Below are 27,168 nucleotides of genomic sequence, written 5' to 3' on the forward strand. Positions count from 1 at the left end.
CTGTCCTCGCCGCCGGCTGCCACTTTCCTGTCTCAGCCTGGCCCGGGGCCACTCTGCTGACTGGTACTGGGTCCACCTGGCCGGGCTGCCCTCCAGTCTCTGAGTCTTCAAGGCCACTTCCAAGGCCACAGCCCCCAGACACGGAAGAGCCTCAGAATCGCAGTTCCAAAGCCAATGGGGGCGCTGACCACTCTCCCCACTGGACCGTGTGACGGCAGACCGGGCATCCACAGGGCGTCAGTCCCACAAAGCAGAGCGGACAGATGTCACGGTCGCCCTCACGGGTCACAGGTGGGCCAGTGTCCAAGCAGCCTGTGATGCTAAACCGACTGAGGCCACAGCACCCACGGGGACATGGGTCTCCACTCAGTGCCAGGGACAGCCAGGGACACCCTCGCCCAGGCTCTGCCCACCAGGACCACCAGGAGGCTCACCCCGGGAGCAGGGGCAGGAGGCCATGCAGCCCGCCCGCTGACCCACCAGCCTCTCTGCCAGCCCATACCCTGTTCAGACCACAGCCCAGGCGGCAGGCCCCGGGCCACTCAGCGGTTCTCGTGGCAGCGGGGGCAGCCACGGGAGGCCGGGCCAAGAGATGAAGACGCAGTCCCTTGAAAACCGTGTTCAGGCACCTGGATCCAGCCACGCCTGAAGCTGACATCAGCTCCTACACTTTCCAGGTACATGGGCCGTGTTGATCGGTTCAGGTGGTTTGGGGCCCTGCGAGGAGGTGAGGCCCGCGTGCCCCTCCCTGTCCAGGCTCATGGCTGGCAAAGGCAGGCAGAGCTTCAGGGGCGGAAAGCAGAGCCTTGGGTCACACGCGGACCTGGTCAGCCCCAGCTCTGCTGCAGACGGGGGCTCGAGGCAGGTCCCTTGCCTGTGAGTGGGGGCTATGGTCCACACCTGCTGCTGGCAGAGCTGTGTAGACGGAGCCAGGGTGCATGCTGGGAGTGCCTTGCTCAGCAGTCAGCGCTCATGCAGATGGGTCCTGCTGCTGGCAGAGCTGTGTAGACGAAGCCAGGGTGCATGCTGGGAGTGCCTGGCTCAGCGGTCAGCACTCACGCAGATGGGTCCCCCTTCTCTGTCTCCTTCACCCCGGGCTCCTGCTCGGCCCCTCTGCGAGTGTCACCTCCGGCTTGAGCAGAAGCGACACTGGCCTTCCGAGGTCTCACAAACCACGTCGCCATGACAGCCGCGTGAGAGGCGTGGAGCCCAGCTCCCGGCGCCTGGTTTTGTCCTTTCCCAACAGGATCTCTGTAAGCCACTTTCCTCTTAAGCCGCGGTGTGCGCCGGGGGAGAGCGCGTGGCTTCTGCTTAGAACGTGAGGATTTCGTTATTGCCTGGAGACAACGGACGCCCCGGAAGCTGCTGACACAGGACCTGCCACAGCCTCCTGCGCGGAGCAGCCTGTGACGTCGGCGCCCAGCCCGCCTGCTGGGTCGCTGGTGCCTTAATTCGCCGCGTGGCCTGGAGCAGCCACCAGGCCGCACAGCTGTGCTTCCCCTGGCCCTGAGGTGACCACGGCGCTGATCTGCCTCTGTGGGCAGCAGAGGCTGCTGGACAAGCAGGGTCGTTACCCAGGCCCCGCTCGGAGGGCCCCGCACAGGGGCTCGAGACAGCAGAGCACGGACGGCGCGATTAACAAGCCAAACTCCCTCCCGTCTGCCTTCCTCTGGCCCAGGCACCTGCGTGCTGGCTGGAGCATGGGCCACAGCCTCGGGTGCCAGCCGTCAAGGGCACGGGGCTGTCAGCTAGAACAGATTACACCACTCAACCGCAGGGGCCTGACCAGGAGACCGAGGACGTCCCCGTCTTCACGGGCCAGCAGTAGAACGTGGCTGATCCCACAAAAACAGCCTTTCACTGAGAAAGACAATGAAGCCCAGAGCCCAGAGAGCCCTCCCGTGGAACGCGCTGCACGTGGTGAAGACGCAGCCACTGGGATTCAACACACCGGAGCCCTCCCTCCCCAAAGCGGTCTGGGTAGAGGGAGAGCGTGCTGCCCCACCGATCCCGCCGGCCGTCGCCGTCTTTCCTTCTGCAAAACTCACTGAAAGCTGCAGTCCCCAGAGATCCAAAGCACGGGGTTCCTAACAGATGCAACTTGGGGCAGGGTCCCCACAAGCTCTCACTGCAACCGGAGGGAGCCAGGCTCCCCCTTGCCACGGGGCCGCGGTCTGGGGGATGCCCCCAAACCTCCCCTGCAGGGGAGCTGGCTGCAGGCAGACACAAGCACCCAGCATCTCTCCAGGGGGGCCTCCAGGGGGGCCAAGGCAGGGTCTTTGGCTGGCTGGGCTGAGGTCTGAGATCACTGACCTGTTCCAGCCGGAGGCCACCTGCACGCCCCGGGCAGCCCCGTGGATGCCACCTGCCCGCTGTAGGAAGTGAGCAAGGCCCCAAGACCAAGTCACGGTGCCCGCAGGCCCCTTTAGAGGAGCTGTCGTGGCTGAGTGGCTACCACTGCTGGGCACCCCACAAAGTCTCACGACACTGCGACACGGTGCAAGAATCCTCCCCGGTCTGCGGATGGGGGAGACTGAGGCACCAGCGTGTACTCAGCTCCCAGCCAGGGGGCGTGGAGGGGAGCACCGGGGGTCAGCTGCGTGGGGCATCCGTGACCCGGCTGTCCCCAGCTCAGATGCTTCTAGAAGCACCATCAAGAAGTCTCACATCAGATACATTAAAAATGGCATCAGTTAGCTTCCTGTTCTTGCAACTGGTCTACCTCACATTAACCCTTGGGCACTGTCACTCACACAGAATCAAAAAGCAAGCACACACCCCAAATCCCGCGGCTGCCTGAGTGTTGACAAAGAAGGAACAGCTGCGACTCTGAACGCTGCCCATAAAGGAGCAGAAATGAAGCCGTCAGCTCTTCGGAGGTTCCGCCCTCCAAGCTGGCGACGTGTCCTCTCATTGTTTTATTTTCGGTTTTCACTGCCGTGCAAACAGACCAACATGCAGGGCGGTCGGAAGCGTTTCCACGGCCGTGCGCGTCTCTGCAAAGTCGCTGAGCTGAAGTGCTGGCTCCTGGGCCTCCCGGAGGAGCAGCACCAGCCGCCGCTCGTGGCTCCGGAGCCGCGACGGGCACACAGCTGCACAGGCGCAAGGCTCCACGGCACCACGTGCGTGGCAGGGCTGCCCAAGTCGGCTTCCCAAAGCCATGCGGTCCTGGGGCCCCAGTGGCAGATGGAAGCCGGCTCCTGAGTGTCTCCCCTGTCTCTATGGCTGCTCTTCCCAGCAGTCAGGGGTGGCTTAGAGAGGACGCGCTGCCCGCTCCCTGCCAGCCTGGTGGAACCCGGAAGAGAGAGGAGCCTGAACAGGGACCCACCTCCACCCGGGTGTGCTGGGTGGTCTGCATCCCGGCTGCATCAGCTCAGCCTCTCAGCGGCACCTCACCTCCCTCCCCGCCCGCCTCCTCCCTCAGAGGGGCCGGTCCTGCCTGAACGCGGCACTCAGCACCCAGAATTGCTTCCTGGGGTCTGCAAGCTGCCCCTGACCCGGAGGAGGGAGGGCGGGCCCCTGCCCACAGGCATCCAGCATCCCGGGTGCCTCCCCTGCCCGCTGAGGCCCGCAGGCATGCTGAGCCTGTGCAGGTGCGCGCTGACGGCAGCAGAACCCCCTGGCTCTCCGGGAATCGGCGCCTCTAGTGAGCGGGAATGCTAACACTTGGAGCCCGTGTCTGTGCAGCGGCGCTTTGGTTCCTGACCTGGGATGACAGGAAGTGAGGAAGTGGCCCTTTCTTAACCAGATTTGTGGTTGCGGTCATTACCCTGAGAGCACTGTCCACCGTGGTTAGTGATGTCTCCTCCATATCTTTCACTCCATGGTCACCCTTGCGGGGCCTTCACTGGGATCCGCCCAGCAGAGAACGCTCTGGGCAGGGCTCACGGGGCACCTGGGCCAGGCCTCTGCTGCCTGTGTCCTGGCTTCCTCTCCTCCCACTCTGGGGCTGCTCAGTCCTCATGGCCTGTGTCCTGCAGTGACCTCTGCCCACTGATGCTGATGGCCCTGAACTGCATGGACAGGGCTGCCCCCGCTGTCAGGGTCAAGGCCAGCCCTGCAGCTCGACGGCGGCATGGCCTGACGGACTTGCGTGGTCTGTGCTGGTCTCGGTTCCCACGCCTGCCCAATGTCCTCGTGTTGCTTGGAGGAGGAGAGAGAGAGAGGGATTGAGCGTGGAGGTTGCCGACTGAGATGTCTCCTCCAGACGCACAGGAAAAGCTGAGCTGAAGAGGAAGCCGACGTGGGGGAGGGGCGCGTGGGGGAGCGGGTGGGGGAGGGGCGCGTGGAGCAGTGGGCGGGGGAGGGACGCGTGGGGGAGCGGGCGGGGGGCTCCGTGTCCTGCAGGGACAGGAAGGGCCGGCCGGAGCCGCAGCTGCCCTTGTCCACAAGCTTTATCGCTGCACAGCCACGCCCCCGACACAACCCTCACTAACAGCCAGTGCAGTATTGGGAAAGTCCAACCTTCTGGGCGGCCAAGCCTGGACACTCACTCCCCGAGCTTCACAAACTCTCGCCAGCCCCACTCCAGGCAAGAGCCCCGTTTCCCTCCGAAAGTCTGTACGAGGGGTCCAGCCAGCGCAGATGAGTTTGTCTCCTTTACTAACCCAAACAAACGATGCCTCAGAAAACAGATCCCATTCACCACACACAACCCCACACCCTGACCTGCACAGGCGTCTCGCACGTTCCACACATCACACCCGAGTTAAGAAGACACCACACTGCACGGAAAGACTGTAAAATATCAGAGGCACTGAACGGTGACTCGGCTAAAATATCACAGAGGCACTGAACGGTGACTCGGCCCAAATCCCTGGAAGCCACGCTCCCAGGTGGGAGACAGGTGTCAGATCCCCCCCTTGACTGTACACGTATGTGAGGGGGGAGACAGGTGTCACATCCCCCCTTTGAGTACACACGTATGTGAGGGGGGAGACAGGTGTCACATCCCCCCTTTGAGTGCACACGTATGTGAGGGGGGAGACAGGTGTCACATCCCCCCCTTGAGTGTACACGTATGTGAGGGGGGAGACAGGTGTCACATCCCCCCCTTAAGTGTACACATATGTGAGGGGGGAGACAGGTGTCACATCCCCCCTTGACTGTACACGTATGTGAGGGGGGTGACAGGTGTCACATCCCTCCTTGACTGTACACGTATGTGAGGGGGGAGACAGGTGTCACATCCCCCCTTTGAGTGCACACGTATGTGAGGGGGGGAGACAGGTGTCAGATCTCCCCCTTAAGTGTACACGTATGTGAGTGGGGAGACAGGTGTCGCATCCCCCCCTTAAGTGTACATGTATGTGAGGGGGGAGACAGGTGTCGCATCCCCCCCTTAAGTGTACATGTATGTGAGGGGGGAGACAGGTGTCACACCCCCCCTTAAGTGTACACATATGTGAGGGGGGAGACAGGTGTCACATCCCCCCCTTTGGTCTCTACACGTGTTTGAGGTCTTTCCAGACCCCCCAGTAGAAACCCTGGAAAACACAAACACGGAATTCACACACAAGAAAGAGGGGAGCAGCAAACAAAACATCCCCACCTCTCCAGGGCTGGATCAACGCAAGGCTGCATGATGCCACTGTGCACCTGTCCAGGGGGAGAGTGTCCACAGCAGTAACCGTGGGGCAGAACTGTGAGCCAATGGCCAGTGGGGAGCGGGCGTCACCGCGGCTCTCGCCAGGAAAGCAAATCGGCTCCACCTTTCTGGATCCATGGCTGCAAGATGACCCGAGTCTGAAGCAGGGATCCTAACTCAGTGTCCAGCGACTCAGCACAAAGAAACAGGGATCCTAACTCAGTGTCCAGCGACTCAGCACAAAGAAACAGGGATCCTAACTCAGTGTCCAACGACTCAGCACAAAGAAACAGGGATCCTAACTCAGTGTCCAGCGACTCAGCATAAAGAAACAGGGATCCTAACTCAGTGTCCAACGACTCAGCACAAAGAAACAGGGATCCTAACTCAGTGTCCAACGACTCAGCACAAAGAAACAGGCAGCTGGGACTCAGGGTGTGTCCACGAGGGCTCGAAGCCCAGACCCCTTCCCAACCACACACACCCCACACGCACACAGGCTCACACCCGCATGCCACAACATGTACACACACACACAATACACTTGTACACACCACACCCACATGCTTACACACACTTGCACACACATATACACGTGTGAACAGAGTAACACCCCACATTTATTGCACATGTACACTTGCATGCATGCAAATTCTACACATTATCTCACACAGAGCAGACGCAGTCATGGGCACACGTTAACACACCAACTTACATGTTACACGCTTGCTTCTGTACTTACTACCTGCACACACAAACATCTTGCACACACACACACACACACAAATGTGTTACCAAATGTTCATTAGGGTAAGGAAAGAGGAGGCTATTTTTTTCTTTATATTTTTGTTTTTCATGTCTTCAACAGTTCTTTTGAATTTTAAAAATACAAAATGTTCTATTAGGACAAGAGGGATAGAAGAAAAGCTAGATTTAATATTTTTTAACAAAAGGAAACCATATTATTTAGAGTATCCTCCTAAAGGTTAATCCAGCTTTTATTTCATCATTAATTTTGCTCCCAACTGGCCCCGACCCAGCTGTCTTCCGTTCCGTAGAGCAGCTCTCCTCAAGCCTTGTTCTCAAAGACTCAAATACTCTCAGACCAGGATTACGGACAGAACTCGGGAATTTTGCAAATCCAGTGTTTTGTGTTTAATGTGCCAGCAGCAATGTCCCCTTGGGATGGACTCAGCCACAGAGCAGAGGTGGGGGTGGGGCGGTCGGCAAGTGTGGTCCTTCAGCTCTGGTATTGGTCTCATGGGCACCCCACCCTTGACACTCACGCGTGCATACACACACACACACACACACACATGATTCACAGCCATGTCATGGAAGCAGGCGGCAGGTGCCCTTGGGGCTCCCTGGCTTCCCCCTTGGAGGAGGGGTGGCTCCCAGCTGCTAAGAACTCGCTTGGTGTCTCAGTGGCCATGGGCTGCAGTAAGCAAATGGATCTTGGGCAGGTGGCTGTGTAACAGCTGCCACTCACTGCTCACGGTGCTGGGGCTGGAGGCCACGATCAGGGCCCAGCCCAACCCCCTGTCCCAGGAGGCCTCTTCCTGTTCACAGAGGCCGTTTCTCACAGCCTCCTTGCTTTGGGGACGAGCAGAGGCAGCTTGCTGGGGTCCCCTTAGCCAGGGCTCCAGGCTCAGGGCCCCATCACCCCTGAGTCCCACCTCCCAGGACCGTCATGGAGAGCCAGATGTTCAGTCCACTGCACACGGTCAGAGTGTGCCACCTTCCCAGCCAGGCATCCACGGCGCGGCCCCCGGGTGGGCTGTCCTGAATGCCAGTGCCGGCCAGCTCAGAACCCCTGGCCCCGGCCATCTGCCTCCTGTTCTTCCTGAATAAGTCAGTAAGCAAGGTCTCCTCACCAGGAAATGGAAGCCAGCAGTGCTGACCACAAGAGATGGTAAAACTGCTCTACCAGACGGCAGGGACAGCAAGGACAGCAGGCTGTGCCTGGGCCAGCCGCCTGCTCTCCCCGCATGGGGAAACACGGAAGATGAAGCTTAGGGAGCTGTGAGGACCCAGCAGACCCCAGACACCCATCAAGAGCAAGTGCAGCTGACACCTCGCACATGGGAGCCCCAGTCAGCAGGTGCAAGGGGGAAGACATTAAGACCCCACCCGTGACCTCCAGGGGCTGAGCCATGGGCAGAGACAGATGGGCAGATCCCCGCTCCCTAGCAACACAGCCCGCCCCCTCAGGACTGGGTTCCAGAGATGGCGTTCTGCCTGGGTGAGGCTCTGCCTGAACTTACCGAGCAGAGGCAGAAAGGCTGCACGGCCCAGCCAAAGGCAGAGTGGGTCAAGAAGTGCCCCTAGGAGCTGTGAATGCAGGCAGAGCCTGCTGAGGGGGGACAAGGATGTCCCCACCTGCTGTCTTCATCTGGGGACCTCCGTGCTTCAATAAAACGCTGTCAGCCCAGCAGTGCGACTGCTGCACACGGGAGCACACGGGCCCTTGTAGCTACCAGCTCCCACAGGTCAGCACAACTCTGCAGTGAAATGATGAGTGGCAGACAGAGCTGCCCAGGGAAGGGTGGGGAGGGTGGCAGAGGCAATATGGAATGAAGCAGAGGCCAACAGGGGGGTCTGCTTGGCCCCCAGGCCTCAGGTGAACAAACAGCTGGCTTGCCTGGTCCAGGTGCACAGCCATGGAATGACAGTTAACTCAATGGCCATTGTGCTGACCAGTGAGTCCCAGCACAGGCCCCGGATCAGAGAACAGCACCATGGGCTGAGGTGTGAGGGTCCTGTGAGGCTTGGCTAGCACCCACTCTGCAGTTCCAGGTTGGAAGAATCAGTGCTGGAAAACTCAGCCTTCTCCCCACTTTGTCAGAATGCTCACAAGCTACAGCCCTCAGAAAGCACACGGAGGGAGACGCTGCCCAATGCTAAAACTCCCACTGCAACAATCGTCACTGTCATCCAGTGTCATCCGGACACCTGAAGCTACACAGAAGGGCAATTTCATTAGACTGAGACCACTTGTCTTACTTTACTTTGATAATGGCTTAATAAACTGGGAAAGCCCTAACACACAGGTGCAAAATGAAACACACTTTGGCTTTTCGATCTTCTCCACTTATTATGCGTTTGTATCGTCTTGCTTGTCAGTTCAAACCTCTCCCTGCTCCAAAAGGTGGGAGAAGAACCCACTTCCTTTCTCTCACAAGGAGTCCTTCCTGGGAAGGTTTCACGTGGATGCACCAAGACATCTGCCTCTTCCTCCAGTTCCATCTCACACTCTCTCCTCACTTCCCCAGTCGCCCCCAGCACACACATGCATGCACACATGTATGTGCACACACACACACAAACAGTATGACTGCAATCTGGGCAAACATAGATGAACACAGAAGAAACATTATACCACTCTGCATTTCAACAAAGCTATGAAGCAACAGAAGTGGGAGTAATGGATGTGACACAGCTCGAGCAGAAGGGGAGGGGAAGATTAGTAAAATGAGGCCTGATAAGAAGCGACAGTTGAATTAGGAAGCTCTGAAAAATTCCCACAGGCAAAGAAGCGATCTGGGCAGAATCAGCAGTCAAAACAGAAACAGCACAGGGAAGCTCACACATGTCCAGGCGCCTTACAGGGAGTCCATTGTTGGTGCCTAGGGTTTGGGGAGGGGGCAGCGGCAATGGGCATGGCACAGGGAAAAAGGGACTATGGCAAGAGGACCATTACACAGAGGGCCTGGAATGGAACATTTGGAGTTCAGTCTGTGGGGAGCAGGAGCCTTTAGAGTTTTGGGACAGTGTAAGAGTCTCTGGGATCCCCTAATTGGCCAAGATGGCTGACATCTAGGACTCCAGAGACTTACAAGTGTCTTGAAGTAAAACACCAATAATCACAGCAAAGTGAATGCTGTGATATGTTAATGAAGATGGGGATCTTTCTGGCCCCCACACCTCTCTCCATCAAACAGCTCTGATTCTGTGACCTGTTTAGAGCCACGGTGATGGATTGACAAGCTTGGTCTCTATTGTCTAGGGCCACCATCCTGATCCTCCACAGATGCCCACCTGTCGAAACAGCTGACTTGGGCACAAGGTCAACAGCAATGCCACTGAGGGGGACGTGGAACACCAGCCGCAGCAGGTGCAGGGATCCTGGTGCAGCCCTGCACCCTCCTGGTAGGGAAGGCAGGCAGCAGGAGTATGGAGAGGCACTTCCTCCCTGCTTGGTTGTGAACTCATAATCCCCATTTCCCCCAGCCCCAGGTAAGTGCTGAGATTAGCACCTTGATCAAAAACACCCGTCCACCACAGATCAAGCTACTCACGTGGATCTAATCTCCAAGCCCGAGAGCAGTGAGAGGCAAAGGCACACGCGCAGCACCGGGACAAAACCTCGGGGCCGTGTTCAGTGTGAAAGTGCAGATATGCACTTCTTCTCTTACGCTGCAGCGTAAGAGTTCAAACAGAAATAAAACTTTAATTTATGCCCAGAAAAATAAAAATAGATGAATAGGATCCACGTGAGCCTGCTAGAAGAGGATTTTTTTTTTTTTTTTTGGTGCCAAAAGACGGGCACTGGGAGCTTTTCCTAAACAGGTTATCATTTTAACATTGCAAAGCACTAGACTTACTTTTAAATAGCAAAACGACAATTATCTCTGCAGGTCCTGTATCGCCACTGTGCAGTGTTCCTGCATAACGAACGGACTGTCAGTGATACGGGCAGGATGAGAGTGTCTGCGCCATGCTAGCCTTATCAAAATCCAACCACATTAATCCTTTTTCTTACATCAAAAATCAAATAACTTCCCGGAGAGAGGCCACAGTGTCACCAGCAGTGGTTCCAGGGGGAGGCGGCAAGTTGAGATTAAACGCTGCAATATGCTAGGGAAAAAGGAGATAAGGACTCGCCTGCACCCATATGGAGGTTCAGAACCGAGGATCCCCCAGAGGAGCACAGATGAGGGTCCCGAGCTGCACACGGTCTTCCCAGGGACACACGACTTCTCTGAGGAGGAATGGGGACATCTGCAAGGAACAAAGCATTCATGGGGGATGGCGTTTTCCAATGAATGTTTTGAGCCACTTGGCATTTAAGCCACAAGGCAATCATACGACTCCCAAACTGATCAAGGAGGGATGCAGTAGGAGGATTCCTGGATGGCTGCATGGGGGGGGGCTGCCTTCCTGATAAAGCAGCACCGTTCAAAGTGAGGAAACAATGCAATTTTCTGCCGGGTGGAGAGGAGCAGATAGTGGGGGGGGGGGCGGCCAGCAGCCTTCTTATCTCAGGAGCAGCCCCTGGGCTCCCCGGGGCTGGAGGAAGTGATTAATTAGTGCCTCCTTGAAGCTGCAGGCTCAGAGAGCTGCTGGGGGCCTTTCTGTGTGTGCATCCAAGAGTGATATCCTTCCAGAAAGCTCCCTTCCGAGCCCAACAATGGGCACATGTCTGACGCTGCTGGCACCAGCAGGCCAAGCGGACGAGGCTGGCCCCAGAAGGACTCTGCTCTTGGAGCTCTTGCGTGCGGGGAGGAGGCACCATCAGTGACTCAGCTCCAGGCAAAAGGAGGGAGCAACTGCACCCCACAGCAGCCACACTCTGCTCCTGCCCTGTCCGCCTGGCTTGGCTTCTCTCACGGGAACACAGCACATGACAACCCCGGAGTCAGCCTCCCTAAACTGAGCCTGGCCACGTTGAGGGAAGAAACCCCCAACGGTTCATTTTACTCCTCAGTCGTGAAACCAAGATCCTCTCCCGTGATGACAGACCCATCTTGTGAGTGGCACCTTCCTCCAGTTCTGGGATAAGGCACTGCCTCCAGGGGACAGGGATGGAAAATCAAGTTCTTGTTGAAGTTCCGTGGCCTCCCACGCCCCACGAGGATGGCAGGTGAGAAGAGCCGAGGGAAGGTGCTGGACTACCGGCCCGTGAACCTCCAGGCTGCCCTGTTCCCTAAGCCAGCAGAGCTGCAGCTGGGGGCCCCTGGGTAACTCGCACTCACAAAGGAATCACAGCCACAGCTGTCTGGCTCCTCCTGCACCAACTCGGCAAGGCCGGCTGCACAGGGCTGTCTCCCTTCACTCAAGCAGCAGGAGTGCCACCATCAACACACTGTTTAACACAAGACACGAGGCCCAGAGGACGCTGGGAAACTAACACACAGGGAACACGCACTTTGCACAGCGTTGCCACACCTTTCCTCCAACTGCACGGGTCTTTGCTCTGCCCCTCCCCCAAACCCACAGCCCAGGAAGGCAAAGGAGACAGGGAAGAGGGTGGAGATGCTGCGAGTGCCCCCTCCACAGCCCCCCACCCTGGTTCATTCCTGGAAAACGTGGGAAAGTTCCGGAACTGTCTGGAATTCCAAGGTGACAGTAACTCCACTCTCATTTCACAGGCTGCAACAGAAGCCTTCTCCGGCCATCCTGAGTGACCACCTGTGACTTCTGGAGAATGTCACGCATGTGGTATTTAACATGCCCTGTCACGGGCTCAGAGCAGTGCCCTGGGGCCTGCTGTAAGCAAGAGGTGCCTGTGGGGGAGGGGACCTGCTGTGTGTTTAAAACTCCCAAGAGAAGCCCGCTCGCCACTCAGGAGCCGCCTCTGCCTCTCCTGGAAGCCCTCTCCCCAGAGACAGCCCTCAACACCGTCCACTCAGGCCGCCCGGCCTCCCTGCAAAGGACACAGCAGCTTTCAAAGCGCCTGTGACTTCGGCACCATCACGTTGTGTGTCTTATATGTTAATTTTCTGAGCCAAGATTGCAGGAACTTTTTAATAAAGATTTATTAATTTGAAACAAGTTACAGAGAGGGAGAGGCAGGGAGAGAGAGAGATCTTTCATCTGCTGGTTCACCCCCGAAATGGCCACAATGGCCAGGGCTGGGCCAGACAGAAGACAGGAGCCAGGACCCAGGAGCCTCATCTGGGTCTCCCACAAGGGCGCAGGGGCCCAAGCACTCTGGCCATCGTCCACTGCTTTCCCAGGCGGAGCCCACACGTGATGCCGCCACGCCACAGTGCCAGTGTCTACAGCGATCCACCTCTCCCCACGCACCTGACACCTCCGAGAGACCAGTCCTCCCCCGTCCAGCTGCTTCGAGAAAAAGCCACTGGGAGGCCCTCTCTTCCCAAGGACACACAAGTTCTATAATTTTATGGGCTTTTGATCACAACTTTATAGCCTTCAGCCCTGCACTGAGATTCCGTTTTTATCTTAAAACATGAGAAACAGATAAGACCAGCTGCATAATCCCCTCTCTGCCTCTGAGGGAGGAGGAGAGAAAAGGTAAGTGAAGAGGAAACGCGAGCTTCAGGCACTCAGGAGCCTGCAGTGCGGCCGTCCAGGGGGTCCAGCCCCTCAGTTAGGTGCACCGTGGTATAGTCTGATCACACCCACACCCATCACCAAATTCAGGTGTCAACTTACGCTCCCCCTGCACACACAGGGCCTTGGACAAGCCATTCTCCAATGCATTTATTCCATTTTACTCTATTTTAAAACACAGCCGTTAGCCCAAAGGTGTCTGGCCACACAGCAGGATGCAAAGGCCAAAAAGGGAAACCAACCCCCAGAACAGCCATAAAAACCCATCAAACGAAGCCACTGTCACTCTCACGGGAAAGGCACTGCCTCACTGCTCTTCAAGTCTCTCTGTGCTGGGGGTGGGGTGGAGTCCAGGGGAAGACGGTGGGAGCCCCTGGGCGATGGCGTCGCATGGTGGCCCAGGGCGACTTCTCAGGAAGGTGGAAACACTCCAAGCACTGGGATGCTGTGTTTCCAGTCTGCTCCTCTCCAGGGCCACCCCGAAGACTTCATGTTCCCGGGGTTCAGGAAAACAGAGGGCTGGGGTGGTAGGAATCAGAGGAGGAAGGGGAGGCCGGGGGCTGCTCTGGGCCGGGCTCCACCTGCCCAGGGGACCTGGTGTCCTTATATCCACAAAGGACACAGTGACCAGGAACCAGAGGCACGAGTTGGAGTGAGTGGGCGCCAGCACCCTGGATGTGTGTACTGTGTGGTCTTGCCGGTCCCTCCGCGCCTTGTGCCCTGTGACCCGCCCTCCTCAGCCCTGTAAGGCAGAGTACCCCTGGATGCGTGTACTGTGTGGTCTTGCCGGCCCCTCCGCACCTTGCACCCTGTGACCCGCCCTCCTCAGCCCTGTAAGGCAGAGTACCCCTGGATGCGTGTACTGTGTGGTCTTGCAGGCCCCTCCGTGCCTTGCGCCCTGTGACCCGTCCTCCTCAGCCCTGTAAGGCAGAGCACCCCTGGATGCGTGTACTGTGTGGTCTTGCAGGCCCCTCCGCGCCTTGCGCCCTGTGACCCGCCCTCCTCAGCCCTGTAAGGCAGAGCACCCCTGGATGCGTGTACTGTGTGGTCTTTCCAGCCCCTCCGCGCCTTGCGCCCTGTGACCCGCCCTCCTCAGCCCTGTAAGGCAGAGCACCCCTGGATGCGTGTACTGTGTGGTCTTTCCAGCCCCTCCACGCCTTGCGCCCTGTGACCCGCCCTCCTCAGCCCTGTAAGGCAGAGCACCCCTGGACGCGTGTACTGTGTGGTCTTGCAGGCCCCTCCGCGCCTTGCGCCCTGTGACCCGCCCCCTCAGCCCTGTAAGGTAGAGATCACATGGGCAGGAAACTGCCGCATCACCAGCAGAGGACTGAGCAGCACAGGGGGCTCCACCGGGGGTGCCTGCGACTTGACGCGTGAGGAGTGGGCCCGGCCCCGGCTGCTCCGCCCCCTCTCTGGCTCCTGCAGTGCCTGTGGAGGGAGCTGGAGTAAGTGGCTGGAAGTTACCACGGCAGGCCCCACGCTCTGTGACAGGGCCAACGATGCACCTGCCACCTGGGCTGGCTGCGTGGCCTGGCCCTGCCTCCCTCCATGCCGGGTGCGGGGGCCCCAACCAGTGGGCCAGAACAGCCCCACAGCTGTACCCCGACCCCTCCAGTGGGGTGGGCACCGGATCCCGACGCTCTCTGCAGGTGCCTGCAGGACGCGGTTGGTCCCACCTGCTGACGGCTCAGCCAGAGCCTCTCTAAGCATCACGGACACAGGAGGGAGGAGAAGGCCCCCCCCCCCGGGGGGGTCTTACTGATGCCAACCAACCCAACTCTAGGGAAGCAGCAGGATGGTGCGCCTGCCACACCTGGCCCTCACTGCTGTGCCAGGTGCTTCCTGCTCTGCTCCGGCCACCTGGCCTGGCCTCAGGTCCAGCTCAAAGTTCCCAGAGCAGCAGCAGGGACATGGCACATACAGCCACGGGGGCTGTGCCCTCTGTCTCACCCAGAGACCCTCCTTAGGCTGGAGACAAGGATGTGGCCTGAGACACCATGTCCACTACCACAGGACACGTCCCCCAAAACCCGCTGTCCCCAGACATGGGCCGCCTCTCAGGTAGCCTGTCCCCAGCCCGCAGGAGCACAGGAGAGCCTCGGTGAGACCTGCCCCCTTGTAGGTACCAGGGCTCCGCCATGAACCAGACGCAGAGGCACCCCGATGCCAAGCAGGCAACAGCCCAGGGACAAAGCCCTGGGTCACGGCCACAGTGTCCTGGAGCCACCGTGCAAATCCCTGCCCCCACTGGCACTTGGCAGCCAGGCAGCAAAGACATCGAGGCTTGAGACACCGGAAGATTTGTCTGCGGCCAGAAGTAACGTCTCTGCGTTTCCACAGGAAAGCAGTTTTGGGGAGAGGACAGGCACATTCTAGAAAAGCCCCCCGCCCCGGCAAGTCCCCCCCCACACTGCAGGGTGCAGCTCCACCATTCTGCAGCACAGGGAGTGCACCTGTCCTGCCCCGGCTGAACGTCCCACCCCAGCACGGGCCCCCCAGGGAGCACAATGTCCACGGTGCACCCGTGGTCCACGTCACCGAGGAAGCGACCTTGCCCGCAGTTTCAGGGAGACCGCCTTCGCCCCAGCCGGGTGTGGTGGGCAACCACACTCAGGGCTCTCATCCTGAAGACGACATCTGGCCCAGCTCCAACCCCTCCAGGTGGGCTGCGTGACAGTGCCAGTCACCACCTGCCTGAGAGCACTCCTGACCACACGGCAGCTCATGGGGGGCACCCCAGGAAAGCCACAGCTGAGCCTGATACCCCCCCCAGGCTTCCACCCGGCCAAGCTCCTTGATGATCAAGCAGGGGACTGCCAGGCCCCAGCCCAAAGCTTCCGGTTCCCTGGGTGGGGTCTGTGACCGGACACGTTCCAGCAGTCCTGGCAGCCAGAAGGACCAGACCACAGTGTCAGCCACACTCCCACATCCTGGACCACCGTGTTGGTCACTCTGCTGTCCTAAACCGTGGCAGTGGCCACGCTCCCTCGTCCTGGACCAGGGTGGGGGCAGGGCTGCCCTCCCACTGGAGACCCGAGGAGGCGCCTTCCTGGACTCCCCAGCTTCTGGAAGCTCCAGGGCTTCCTGGGCTGTGGTCGCCTCACTCCGACCTGCCTCCACCTCCACGTGGCTGCTCTGTGGCTCTGCGTCCCCTCTTCCGTCTCTGGTGCGGACTCAGGGCCTCACCAGACGACATCCGGGACGAACTCACCAGGAGGTCCTGATGAAGGCTGGAAAGCCCCTTTGTCCACGGATGCACCTGCAGATGTCAGGACGGGGCATCTCTGGGGGCCACTGCCCAACCACTGTAGGAGGCTGGAAGGGGCCCAGGAGCCTGCTGGAGTCTGCGAGTGGCCCAGGCGGTAGACGCCCTGCCCTCCTGCTTTATCGTGGGGGAGCAGGGGCCCAGGGAAGGGGGCGCCCCGTGCTCTGTCCCCTCCTCTTCCCAGCCAGGGGCTCTGCTTTCTGCAGGGCGAGTAGGGGGCTGCGAGCCCGCCCTGTGAAGCTGCGCACCCAGGCTCCGCCGCTGCCCCGCACAGAAGGCGCCCTGCTTCCGCGTGGCCAGGAACACAGAGTGGAGCCCCTGGCGCTTCCCCAGGTCAGACAGGCACACGTGTGCACCTGCTGCAGAGCGGCCCGGGACCACGTCCCCCTCCCACCCACACCTGGGGGTGGCACAGGCTGCGTCCAGTCCAAGGGAGAACCAGCCTGCTCTCCACACCCACGCCTGGTGCACCCGGCTCCACTCGGGCCTGTGAGCCCGGCGCGGGCGCAGTCGAAGGCCTGTGGGTAGTTATCTGTCACAGAAGGCTTACCCGAATCCCGCCTAAATCCCACAGCTGCGAATCCAACAGGGCACAGCACGCGGCAGCAGCAGGAGCCGCTGTGGCCGTCCAGCGTGGCTCAGCCTGCGGCCCCATCCCGGGACCCAGGCGGAAGCCGCCCAGCTCAGGCCTGGTGGCAGCCACGGGACAGCACAGGGGACGCTCACACTGGCTGGAGCCCTGCACTGCGGCCGGCGCTCTCTCCCCAGCCCAGGTCTCGGACCCCATCACTCCACACCTGCGTGGGGCGCCCAGGAGAACCGCTGAGGCTCTGTGTGGCTGAAGGAAGCCCCCGCCCTGAGCGGGCTGTGCAGGGAGCCCCCAGCCCGCAGCAGCCAGGAGTGACGGCCACGCCCACCCTGTGGGCTCCCTGCACGTGGTCCCAGACCCTTCCCGAGGAGGCCCACGTGCTGCCGGGAACCGTGGCCCCACACCCTGCACAGAGGTGAGCAGTGGGGGCCCTGAGCCGGGAGACCACCCCGGGGGGGGCCCTGGTGGCCCCAGGCAACCGCAAGGACTCTCAGGAAAGACAGGCCGTGGGCAGGCTCAGGCACTGCCCGGACCGCAGACGGAAGGGGACGCGGGCCAGGGGCCGCCGGCAGCCTCTAGGGCAGCAGTGGGCGGGAAGAGCGCACGCCCCCGGCCCCCGCCCGCCACGCCCAGCCCCCCCCCCCCCCCCCGAGCTGCCAGCCAGGGCGGTGCCTTCGGACAAGTCCAGCGACCTCTGCCCGCTGAGGCCGCTCCGGGAGGAGGCCGCGCAGGGGCCAAGCCCTGCAGAGCATCGCGCCTACGCCGGGCCGGGCGGGGAGGCGTGGGCAAGCGTCCGGCCCCTGCCCCGGCGCACCCTCCTCCCGGACCCGGCCTGGCCTGAGGGAGGAGGACACTGGCCGGCCGCCTGCTCCACCGGCTCCTAGGACGTGGCGCCCGAGGCAGTACCGCCGGCCGCCAGAGGAGGGCAGCCCCGCGCCCTCGGGACCCCAGCCCGCATCCAGGAGACCCCGAAGTCCAGGGCCGGGGACCCCGTCGGTACCGGGGCCGGGGCTGCCCACGCCGGAGTCCACGCCCCTCCGTCCCCGGAAGGAGGAGCACTGGACCCCCCTCAGCCCTGCCGCGACCTCGCCACCCTCCCGAGGGGGCTGCGGGACCCCCCAAGGGGGGAGGGGCGGGAGGGGGAGGGGCGGGGAGCAGGTACCAAGTCCCTCAGGTAAACTGAGGGAATCCGGTTGCGACTTAAAACCTAAATGAAGGGGACCCCCCCGGCCCCCCCCAGGGCAGCGCTGCGATGTCGCCGTTTCCGAACGAACAACTTTGCGGACAGGAAACCGCGCGAGGACGGGGCGGGGCCGGCTCTGGACAGAGGCCCAGGCCTATCGAGGCCGCGGCTCCGGCCCGCGCCCACCGCCCCTGCGGGAGCCGGGCCCGCACCGACCCGACCGCGCGGGCCTCGAGCCGCGTGCAGACCCCGCTCTGGGCCGGTGGCCGCGTGCAGGCCCCGCTCCGGGCCTCGAGCCGCGTGCAGACCCCACTCCGGGCTGGCGGCCGCGTGCAGACCCCGCTCCGGGCCTCGAGCCGCGTGCAGACCCCCACTCCGGGCCGGCGGCCGCGTGCAGACCCCGCTCCGGGCCTCGAGCCGCGTGCAGACCCCGCTCCGGGCCGGTGGCCGCGTGCAGACCCCACTCCGGGCTGGCGGCCGCGTGCAGACCCCGCTCAGGCCCGGCGGCCGCGTGCAGACCCCGCGCCAGCTGACCAGACAACGCAGGCCCTGGCCCGGCCCACGCCAGGGCCGCGGCCTCAGACACAGGGCGCGGGCCCGCAGAGCCCTGTCCCACGCGGGCCTGCGCTTACCCGGGTCCAGGGGGCCACGCGGCGCTGACCCTGGACGTTGCGGGCCGCGACATCCGAGCGGGCGCCCTCGGGACAGCCCCACGGCGCCCCCTGCAGGCCGGTCTCCCAGCGCTCACCTGTCAGTCAGAGGGAAAGCCCCGCCTCCTGAGGGCTCTGAAGATTCCCGGATGCTCTGCGCACGCGCCTGGGCCTGAGCTGTGGATGACAGTTACCCCCCCAAATCCCGCCTCCCCTGGTCACATGACTCAAGATGGCCGCCCCCAGCACGCAAAATGGCCGCCTCCAGGCCGCAGGCCGCTCCGCAGCAGGTGCACGGCGGGCGCCTGAGGGCCTCGGGCTGGGCTGCCTCTGCCCCCAGGCCCCTGCTCCTAGCGCTGCGGGGTGCCCGGGCCGGGCCCGCCTCTGCCCCCCAGGCCCCCTGCTCCTAGTGCTGCGGGGAGCCCGGGCCCGGGCCCGCCTCTGCCCCCAGGCCCCCTGCTCCTAGGGCTGCGGGTGCCCGGGCCGCCTCTGCCCCCAGGCCCCTGCTCCTAGAGCTGCGGGTGCCCGGGCCGGCCACCTCTGCCCCCCAGGTCCCCTGCTCCTAGCGCTGCGGGTGCCCGGGCCGCCTCTGCCCCCCAGGCCCCCTGCTCCTAGTGCTGCGGGGAGCCCGGGCCCGGGCCCGCCTCTGCCCTCCCCAGGCCCCCTGCTCCTGGGGCTGCGGGTGCCCGGGCCGCCTCTGATCCCCAGGCCCCCTGCTCCTGGGGCTGCGGGGTGCCCGGGCTGGCCTGCCTCTGCCCCCCAGGCCCCCTGCTCCTAGGGCTGCGGGGTGCCCGGGCCGGCCGCCTCTGCCCCCCAGCACACGGGGGCCCTGCCTGTGCTCCGCCCCGGGGGGGGGGGTGGCTCGGGCGCCCTGGGTCAACCCTACAGCCGAGCTCTGGGCTCCCTCACCGGACAGAGGCCGCCCGTCTGTCTGTCTGTCTCTCCAGCCTGGGCCCGACGTCCCCGGGGGAGGGCGGCTGAAGCTGGGGCAGCCCGGGAGCCGGCCCGCACCCCCGAGGGAGGCCCAGGGTCTCTGCCGCCAGCTCTGGGCTCCCGGCAGGGGGCACCTCTCAAGCCCACTGCCATGGCGAGGGCCGAGCCTGGCTCCCCCCACGGCGAGATGCTCACGCAGGACCCGCAGCCCCCCAAGCTGACCCCCAAGGAACACGGGCCAGGCAGGGGGAGCCTGGAAGTGGCTCGGAATCTGAGGGTTCCAGTGCGGGGCCCCTGGCTTTCCTTGAGTGGGGTGGGGGCTGCAGGGGACACACAGGACACGCAGACGGCGTGCGTCTGTGGTGGTCCCAGTCTGCCACCTGCCGCCCTCATGTCCCAAAGTGGCTGCTCCCCGCAAGCCATCCTGTCTGAGTTCCAGGCGGGAGGAGGAAGGAAGATCAACGAGCAAAAGGCCTGGCCAGCCGAGTCTGTTCCTTTTTGTGATCAAAATGAAATAAAGTAAAATAAAATCTCCCCCAGCAGCCGAGCTGTGTGAGCGACCATGGGCCAGGGAGAGGCCGCACAGCCACGCTGGGTCAGGCTGGGTCTGGCGGGGGCTGTGGGAGACAGGGCACATGCCAGGCACCGCGCGTGGCACCGCGCCAGCCCAGCTGCTGTCATTCACGCCAGCGTTTTCTGGCCGCTCATGGACTGCACCCCCGGCCCCCACATGGAGCCGCCATGCCCTGGCCGGGACGGCACAGCCGGCACGGAGGTGGCCCTGCCACGCTGCGCACGGGCCCTGCCTCCTGGTCTGCGGTCAGCCCGGGCCGTGCGGCTGCCCCGGCGTCACCGGGACCCTGCTCCCTGGGGAGGGGACGGCAGTGCCCCCCCCCAAAGCGGATCCCAGTCCTGCCTGCAAAGAGTGACGGCTCCCATCCCAGGCGCCCAAGCACCAGGTCCCAGCCACGCACGACGGTGCCGACGGTGCCGTGTGTGCTTTGTCAGCCCCGGCGCTAGCAGGGTCGGCATGTGACCTGGTTCCAGCCAACGAGAACCTCGGCAGGGGTTCTGAGAAGACATTTGGTGCTACTGCTGTTTCTTCTGCTCTGAACTCAGATGCAACTCCTGGGGCCACAGCAACCAGCTTGCAACGATGAGGCAATAAATCAACAAACAAGACAGCAAAATGGTCAGCACCGAGATCAGGCTTGTATGAAACTCGCTGATTCACCCTGGCCACCCGTCTCGGCACGCACCGCTCTGTGAGGCAGACGAACCCACCAGCCGCACGTGGGCTAAGCCACTTCCCCGGGGACCCTGTGTCCCGCACCCACGTCCAGCGGTGGTTTGTGTCCTGGCTGCTCGGCTCTGACCCAGCTCCCTGCTCCTGGGCACCTGGGGCAGCAGGGACGGCTCAGGGCTCCCGGCCCCGTCCTGGCGGCTGCGGGATCTGGGGAGTGAGCCAGCGGACGGAAGACCCCGCCTCACCCCCCTCACTGGTCAGACGTCCATTCGCACAGGACAGGCCTCCCTGGGTGTCTCCTCTGGTTAGGAGGGCGGACAGGGACGCCCGGCTCCCGCTGGGGAGGCTCGCGGTCAGATCAGCCGGACAGCACCGCTTCTGGGGGGGCAGAGGCTGGGAGGAGGCGGGGCTTCCCGGGGCCCCCAGACCTCAGCTGCTCTCTGTCCCCGTGAGCCCACGCGCGGGCCCAGCCTCAGCCCTACACAGCACTGCCACTCCCCTTCCTGCCCACCCTCAGGGTGCCTCGGCCGGGGCCTGCCCGCCCCGCACGGCCGGGCGGGTCACTGCCCGGCTGGGCAGCCGCGGGCAGGCTGAGTGGCCGTGAATTATTAACCAGGCAGAGAAGAGGACACCAGCTCAGCAAGCGCCCCGGCGAAGGCGGAGTTGGGAGCGCGTCCCCTCCCAGGCTGCAGAACGCGGCGTCAGCACCCTGGGGCGATGCGGTCACACGGCAGGGACCCGGCCGTAAGCACCGCCCCCTAAAAGCAAAGCACCGGCCTTCCAGGGTCCACGCTCACCGGCCAGGGGCTCACCGGCCAGGCGCTCACCGGCCAGGGGCTCACCGGCCACGGGGCTCACCGGCCACAGGGCTCACCGGCCAGGGGCTCACCGGCCACGGGGCTCACCGGCCACGGGGCTCACCGGCCAGGGGCTCACCGGCCAGGCGCTCACCGGCCAGGGGCTCACCGGCCACGGGGCTCACCGGCCACGGGGCTCACCGGCCAGGTGCTCACCGGCCAGGGGCTCACCGGCCACGGGGCTCACCGGCCAGGGGCTCACCGGCCACGGGGCTCACCGGCCAGGGGCTCACCGGCCACGGGGCTCACCGGCCAGGGGCTCACCGGCCACGGGGCTCACCGGCCACGGGGCTCACCGGCCAGGCACTCACCGGCCAGGCGCTCACCCGCGTTCCCACACTCGCCACTCCGCGCCTCCACAGGTTCACGACGACGCACAGAGTCTGCTACCCTATCGGGGAAAACTATTTTAAGCCTAATTAGCATGAAATTTTTAGAATGCAAATGCTTTTCATTTAGACATAAAACAAAATGCCATGACATTTCTTCCATCCATTTATCATAAACAAGTTAATTACTGTGTAACAAATCGCTCCTGCTGGAATCCGCCGGCTGACTCCGCGAGAGAAGGAGCCACAAAGTAGCCGTGAACAGCTGATGGCGGCCTCGCGACCACAGCGCCTCCGCTTGTCAAGTTCAGGCTGAGTCCCCTCCGCTGGAATAACTCCATTACAGCCGTCATTATGTACTTAGTGGATTCCCGCGGAACAAACCGCACGCCTCCTGTCGCCGGCTGACCTGCGTCGGGGCTGTGGTCCCACAGGGCGAACCCCGCAGGGACACAGATGGGTGTGCCCGGGCCTGGGCGACTCGGATGCGGCGCTGGGCTCGCTGCCCCGAGTGCGAAATGCTCGCAGATATAAGAACGCCTCTGGGCCCCGTGCCCTCGGCGCCGGCGCCGGCAGGTTGCAGTCCCGGCTGCTCCACTTCCAACGCAGCTCCCTGCTGCGCGCCGGGAGGCTCCGGAAGACGGCTCAAGTGCTGGGCCCCGCACCGCCTGGGAGACCTGGATGGAGCTGAGTCCTGCTTCAGCGTGGCCCAGCCCAGGCCACTGCGACCGTCTGGGGCACAAACCAGCAGGTGAGCGTTGTCTCTGTCTCTCTGTCTCTCTCTTTCACGTAAATACATGAAGCTTGTTTGAGGAAAAAAAACCAAGCAGGCAGAAGCAGGCAGGGCGGCCCGCCCAGCGGCAGAGCCCCCACGGCCGGACGGGGCTGAGGGCCTGGGCCCCGATGCTGGGCGAGGGCTGCTCCGCCCGGTCCAGGCTCTCCTAGGCTGCCGTGACGCCTGCTCCCCCACGAGGCCAACACCAGCCACGAGGCCCACCCAGGGCCGTGGTCCAGCCCCCACCCCACAGGGAGAGCAGAGCTGGAGGCCCCCTGCGGACACTGGGCGCCCACCAGAGGGAAGGGGCCCTTCGGCTCCGCGTGGGCGGGGCCTCTGCCTCCCGCACAGAGGGACGCACTCTCCCCAGTCCCTGCAGAAAACCTCGTCAGGTTCGCTGGGCCTCAGCTCAGGAGAGCAGGGCGCACGGCCCGCAGGGCTGGCTCCAGGGTGGTGTGGTGCACAGCGCCCCAGTGCGAGGGCCCAGGGGCTCCCGGGCAGCTCCAGGCACACACAGGGCCACCAGCGCGCGTCTGCCCCGGTTCCTTCTCTGGGCCTGGGTCCCATCGGCTCCCCAGCCGCTGCCTGCAGAGCTGTTGTCTGCTTTGATCAGCAAGGAGGAGTCAACCGCAGACGATCAAAATCCGTTAGCGCCGGCGCAGAGGAAAGTCCCCCTCACCCAAGCAGGAGCACACAGGTAAGACAGGTGCTGTGTGCACGGGTGAGGGTGAGCCAGTCGTCTCACGCGTGTGAGAGTTCGTGCATGCGTGTGCATGCCCGCGCGCACAGTCACACACACGTGCTTGGACACACGCGTGCTTGGACACACGCGTGCTGACAGAGGCACTGCTGCCAGTCATCCAGGGAAAACCTCCCATTTTCTAGAACACAGAGCGGGGCCGGGGCCACAGCCAGAGGAACGTCACAAACACCGAACAGCCTCCGCGTCGTCTGGGAAGCTCCTGCCTGCTCTGCTCCGGGAAACCCACGCTGAGGTCGGAGGCTCTCGGCCAAGGTGTCCGTGGCAGGACGGGAGCCCAGGGAAGGAGGACCCGAGCCCCCTCCCGCGTGAACATGGACCAGCTGTCGCGAGGGACACCGAGCAGCACAGGGCTGATGCGCCGTCCCCGGAGCTGACGCCTGCTGCCCCGAGTCGTCTGTCACCAGCGTGGCTCCGGGGCTGCCTGACCGCAGTGCCCAGCAGTGGCTGCCCGCGCGTGCTTCCGTGGCGTCGGGGGGGGGGGCAGTGGTGGGACCACGCACCTCCTGGGAGGGCCGGCGCCTGGGGGCTTATTTACCGCACTTCCAACAACACCCGCTGCTTCCGCGTGCATTTCAACGCAGGGATAATTTAAGAGCCCTGAATTTCATACATAAAAATACTCGGTAAGAAAGTCTCCAGGCCCTGCCTGGGTGACGCCACGCCGGATGCCAATCCGTTGCCCAGGAAATGATCCACCTCACTCAGCATGACAGCTTTTCTGAATCAGTCACCTGCACGCAAACACGCCCACCTGGCTGGCCCGGAGCCCCACCCCCGCCCCGCCCCCTGCAGCCCTGCCCCCCTACCTTTCAGCAGCTTCTCTCCCTCCAGGACGTTGTGGGAGACCCAGGCCGTGTAGCCTTCTTCTGAGAAGCCGGCCTTACAGGTCTCTCTGGCTGCAAGGCCCTCCTCGTGCGCCTGAGGACAGAAAGAGAGGTTGCAGCCCCAACAGAAGTTCGGGGGAATTTATGCCAAGGTTTCCGGGAGGTGCGCACGGTGCCAGGCCTGCGGCCGGGGAGGCCCTGATGCCTGCACCCTGCCATGCCCAGCCCAACCCTCTGATCCCTGGCCCTTAGCTCAGCGCAAGTCGGGGTCTTTCTCCCCAGCACCGCCCGCTGAGTCCCGGGCAGAGGGAAACGCGGGAGGACATCCGGGGAGGCAGGTCCAGGGAGCCATTTCGTCCCCGGGGCTCCGCGGCTGTGGCTTTAGGTGGGGGCTGCAGCTTCCCACGCCCCCCTCTGCTGGGGGCCCCAAGGGAGGCGAAGGCGGGGAGCGCGGGGGAGAGGACGTCCCGGAACCTGGGCTGGTGCGGGCGTTGAGAGCAGAGAGGGAGGCGGCAGCGGCTCCATCCCCACGCTTACCCCCACCCCCACGCTTGCGGCCCCTCGGACCCTGCTTCCCAGCCCGAGCAGGCGACAGGGACCCTCAGGGATGATAAAAGCCAGCGTCCTGTGCTGGCCAGCTCCGCCAGGGAGGGGGCGAGACGAGCAGGCGGGCGCGGGGCGGGGAGACCGCTGCGCGGGGAGAAGGAGCGCCCGCACCGGCAGCGGAGCCTTCGCGGAGCCGCCAGAGTGGAACGCGTTTCCCCGCCGCCTCCGCCGCGGCTCGCGCGGGCTCCGGTCCCCAAGGCAGCTGCCAGCGCGGGCTGCCGGCTCCCGACCCCTGCCCAGAGCTGCCACCCAGGGCGGGAGGGCGGGGTGCGGGCGGTGCCGCGGGGACAGCCCCGGCCCGCGGCCCCGCTCGTCGGCGTGCAGGCGCCCCTCCGCCCCCGCAGCCCAAGGCGAAGCCGAAGTCTTCCGGGAAAGTTTGGAGCCGGCCGGCTGTGCGCCCAGGGCGCCCCGAGCGCCCCGCGGGCGAGCGGCGGACCCGGCCCCCAGAGCTGGTTCATTCCCGAGGCCACCACCGCGCGGCCCGGGAGGAGGCAGCGCGGCCGAACGGCCACGAGAGGGGGTTCCTGCGACTCCCGCGGCCCCGCTGCCTCCGCCCAGGGGCGCCCCCGGAGCAGTGGCGCACGCCGCGCCCGCGGGCCCCGCAGCTCGCCTGGCGCGCGTCGGCCGGAGGACCCGGACCGCCGAGCTCGGCGGGGACACGGCGGGGCCCTGGCCGCTCTCGCGGGGCGCAACCCGCCCAGCGCGCGCACCCTCCGCGAGCGGCCAGAGCCCCGCCGGACACTCCGGCAGCGTCCGGCGCGGGGGGCTTAGCGGCCAGGGTGCCCCGTGGTCCGCTCCCGCCGCCCCCCGCAGCCCCAGTCTCGTCGGCACCCAAAGAACCGAGGCAGCGCGGCGCTGCGGACCCCAACCCCGGGACAGGAGAGGTCGGACCCGGCGCCCCCGCCCTCCGACCCTCAGTCTGCGCCGCCGGGCGCCCCACGCCCGCAGCCGCGGGCCCCGCTGGGCTCACCAACTCCGGAGGCGCGCGGCTCCCGGGCAGTGCAGGGCGCGCCGGCTCCGCCAGCGGGCAGCCTGCCCCGGCCGGGCGAGCTGAGCTCGGGCAGCCGTGGCCGGCGCCCAGCAGCTGAAGGAAGCCCGGCTGGTCCCCCGCCCTCCCGCCCGCTCCTGCTGACCACGGGCAGCTCCGCGGAGCGCGGGCGCCGGGCTGGACGCAGCGATGCGAGCCGGAAAGCTCCGCAGGCTCCGGCGGCCCCGCCGCTGTCCCCGGCTTCCGAGCGGCCGGAGCGGGGGCGGCAACTTACCCGGAGCGCGCTGGAGAGCGACAGCACGACGAGGAGCACGCCGGAGCCCGCGGTCATCTTCCCGCCGCGCCGCGCCCGGAGCCCGGCGCCCGGCGCCCGCTCTCCGCCGCTGCCGCCGCCGCCGCTCCCCCGCGCCGGCCCCGAGCTCCAGCCCGGCCGCGCCGGCCGCGCTCGCCGCCCCGGCTCCGGGAGCGAGGCCAAGTCGGGCCGGCGGCGCGCTCCCTCGGGCCGGTGCGTCCGCCGGCCTCGCAGCCGCCCGCGCCTCTGTTCCGCGCGCTCCGAACTGCAGGTGAAGCCGCGCGGCGGCCCGCCGAGGCCCCGCCCCGCCGCCCGGCCCCTGCGCTCGCTCGGCCTGACGCGGGCCTTAAAGGCGCCGCGCCCGCGCCGCGCCGCGCCCGCGCCCCCGCGCGCGCCTCCCGCGCGGCCGCCGCCGCTGCTCTCCGGCCCTGGCTGGAGCCCCTTGCGGGCCGGAGGAGCCAAGGGCAGGGCTCTCCAGGGAACAAAGACGGGGGGAAGCGGACGCTGAGGGAGCCCCCGCGGTGGTCGCTCCGGGTCCCGCGCGTCCCTGCGGGGTAGGGCGCGCGCCGGGTCTGGGAACTTCCCGCCCGGGGCCCCCGGCGGCACTGGGCACTTGCACGCTGCCCCTTCGCGTCCCGCCCTCTTCTGGGCAAGTCTGTGGGCACAGGCCTGCCTCGTGGGCTTAAACCCGCGCCGGGCAGCTCGGAGGCCACTAGTGGAGAGGTTGGCGGATGAGGCAGGGAGGGACGCGGGTGGCAGCGCTGGCTCTGCAGGGCTCGCCCGCCCCTGCTGGGGAAGCTCAAGTCTGGCCCGCGGTGTGCACTGTGGATGGCCTCGTGGCCCATCCCCGTGTGCATGCACCGGCTGTGGGGTCTGCGGAGCCAGAGGGCAGTGAGAGGCGCCGTGAGAGGAGGCAGGTGGCCGGGGCTGGGCCCCTCTGCCCCTGTGAGCGACTTCTGCGCCCGGGAGACGCCTCCGC

At 64.3% G+C, this 27,168-nt stretch overlaps 1 protein-coding gene across 1 annotated transcript in view; it reads right to left on the reverse strand.

Annotated features, from left to right (window-relative positions):
- The window catches only part of LOC103346846 (cadherin-4), a 338,792-nt gene extending 312,304 nt beyond the window's left edge, over window positions 1-26,488 (reverse strand). The window contains exons 1-2 of the mRNA XM_070051648.2: window positions 26,172-26,488; window positions 24,286-24,397 (exon numbers count right to left, since the gene is read on the reverse strand). Of these exons, the coding sequence (XP_069907749.1) occupies window positions 24,286-24,397; window positions 26,172-26,228 (169 nt within the window). The 5' untranslated portion in view covers window positions 26,229-26,488. The remainder of the gene's footprint in view (window positions 1-24,285; window positions 24,398-26,171) is intronic.
- Between the last annotated feature and the right edge of the window lie 680 nt (window positions 26,489-27,168).

Source organism: Oryctolagus cuniculus, chromosome 11, assembly GCF_051225735.1.
Source record: "Oryctolagus cuniculus isolate XC-2025 breed Fujian yellow rabbit chromosome 11, ASM5122573v1, whole genome shotgun sequence".
Lineage (NCBI taxonomy): Eukaryota > Metazoa > Chordata > Mammalia > Lagomorpha > Leporidae > Oryctolagus > Oryctolagus cuniculus.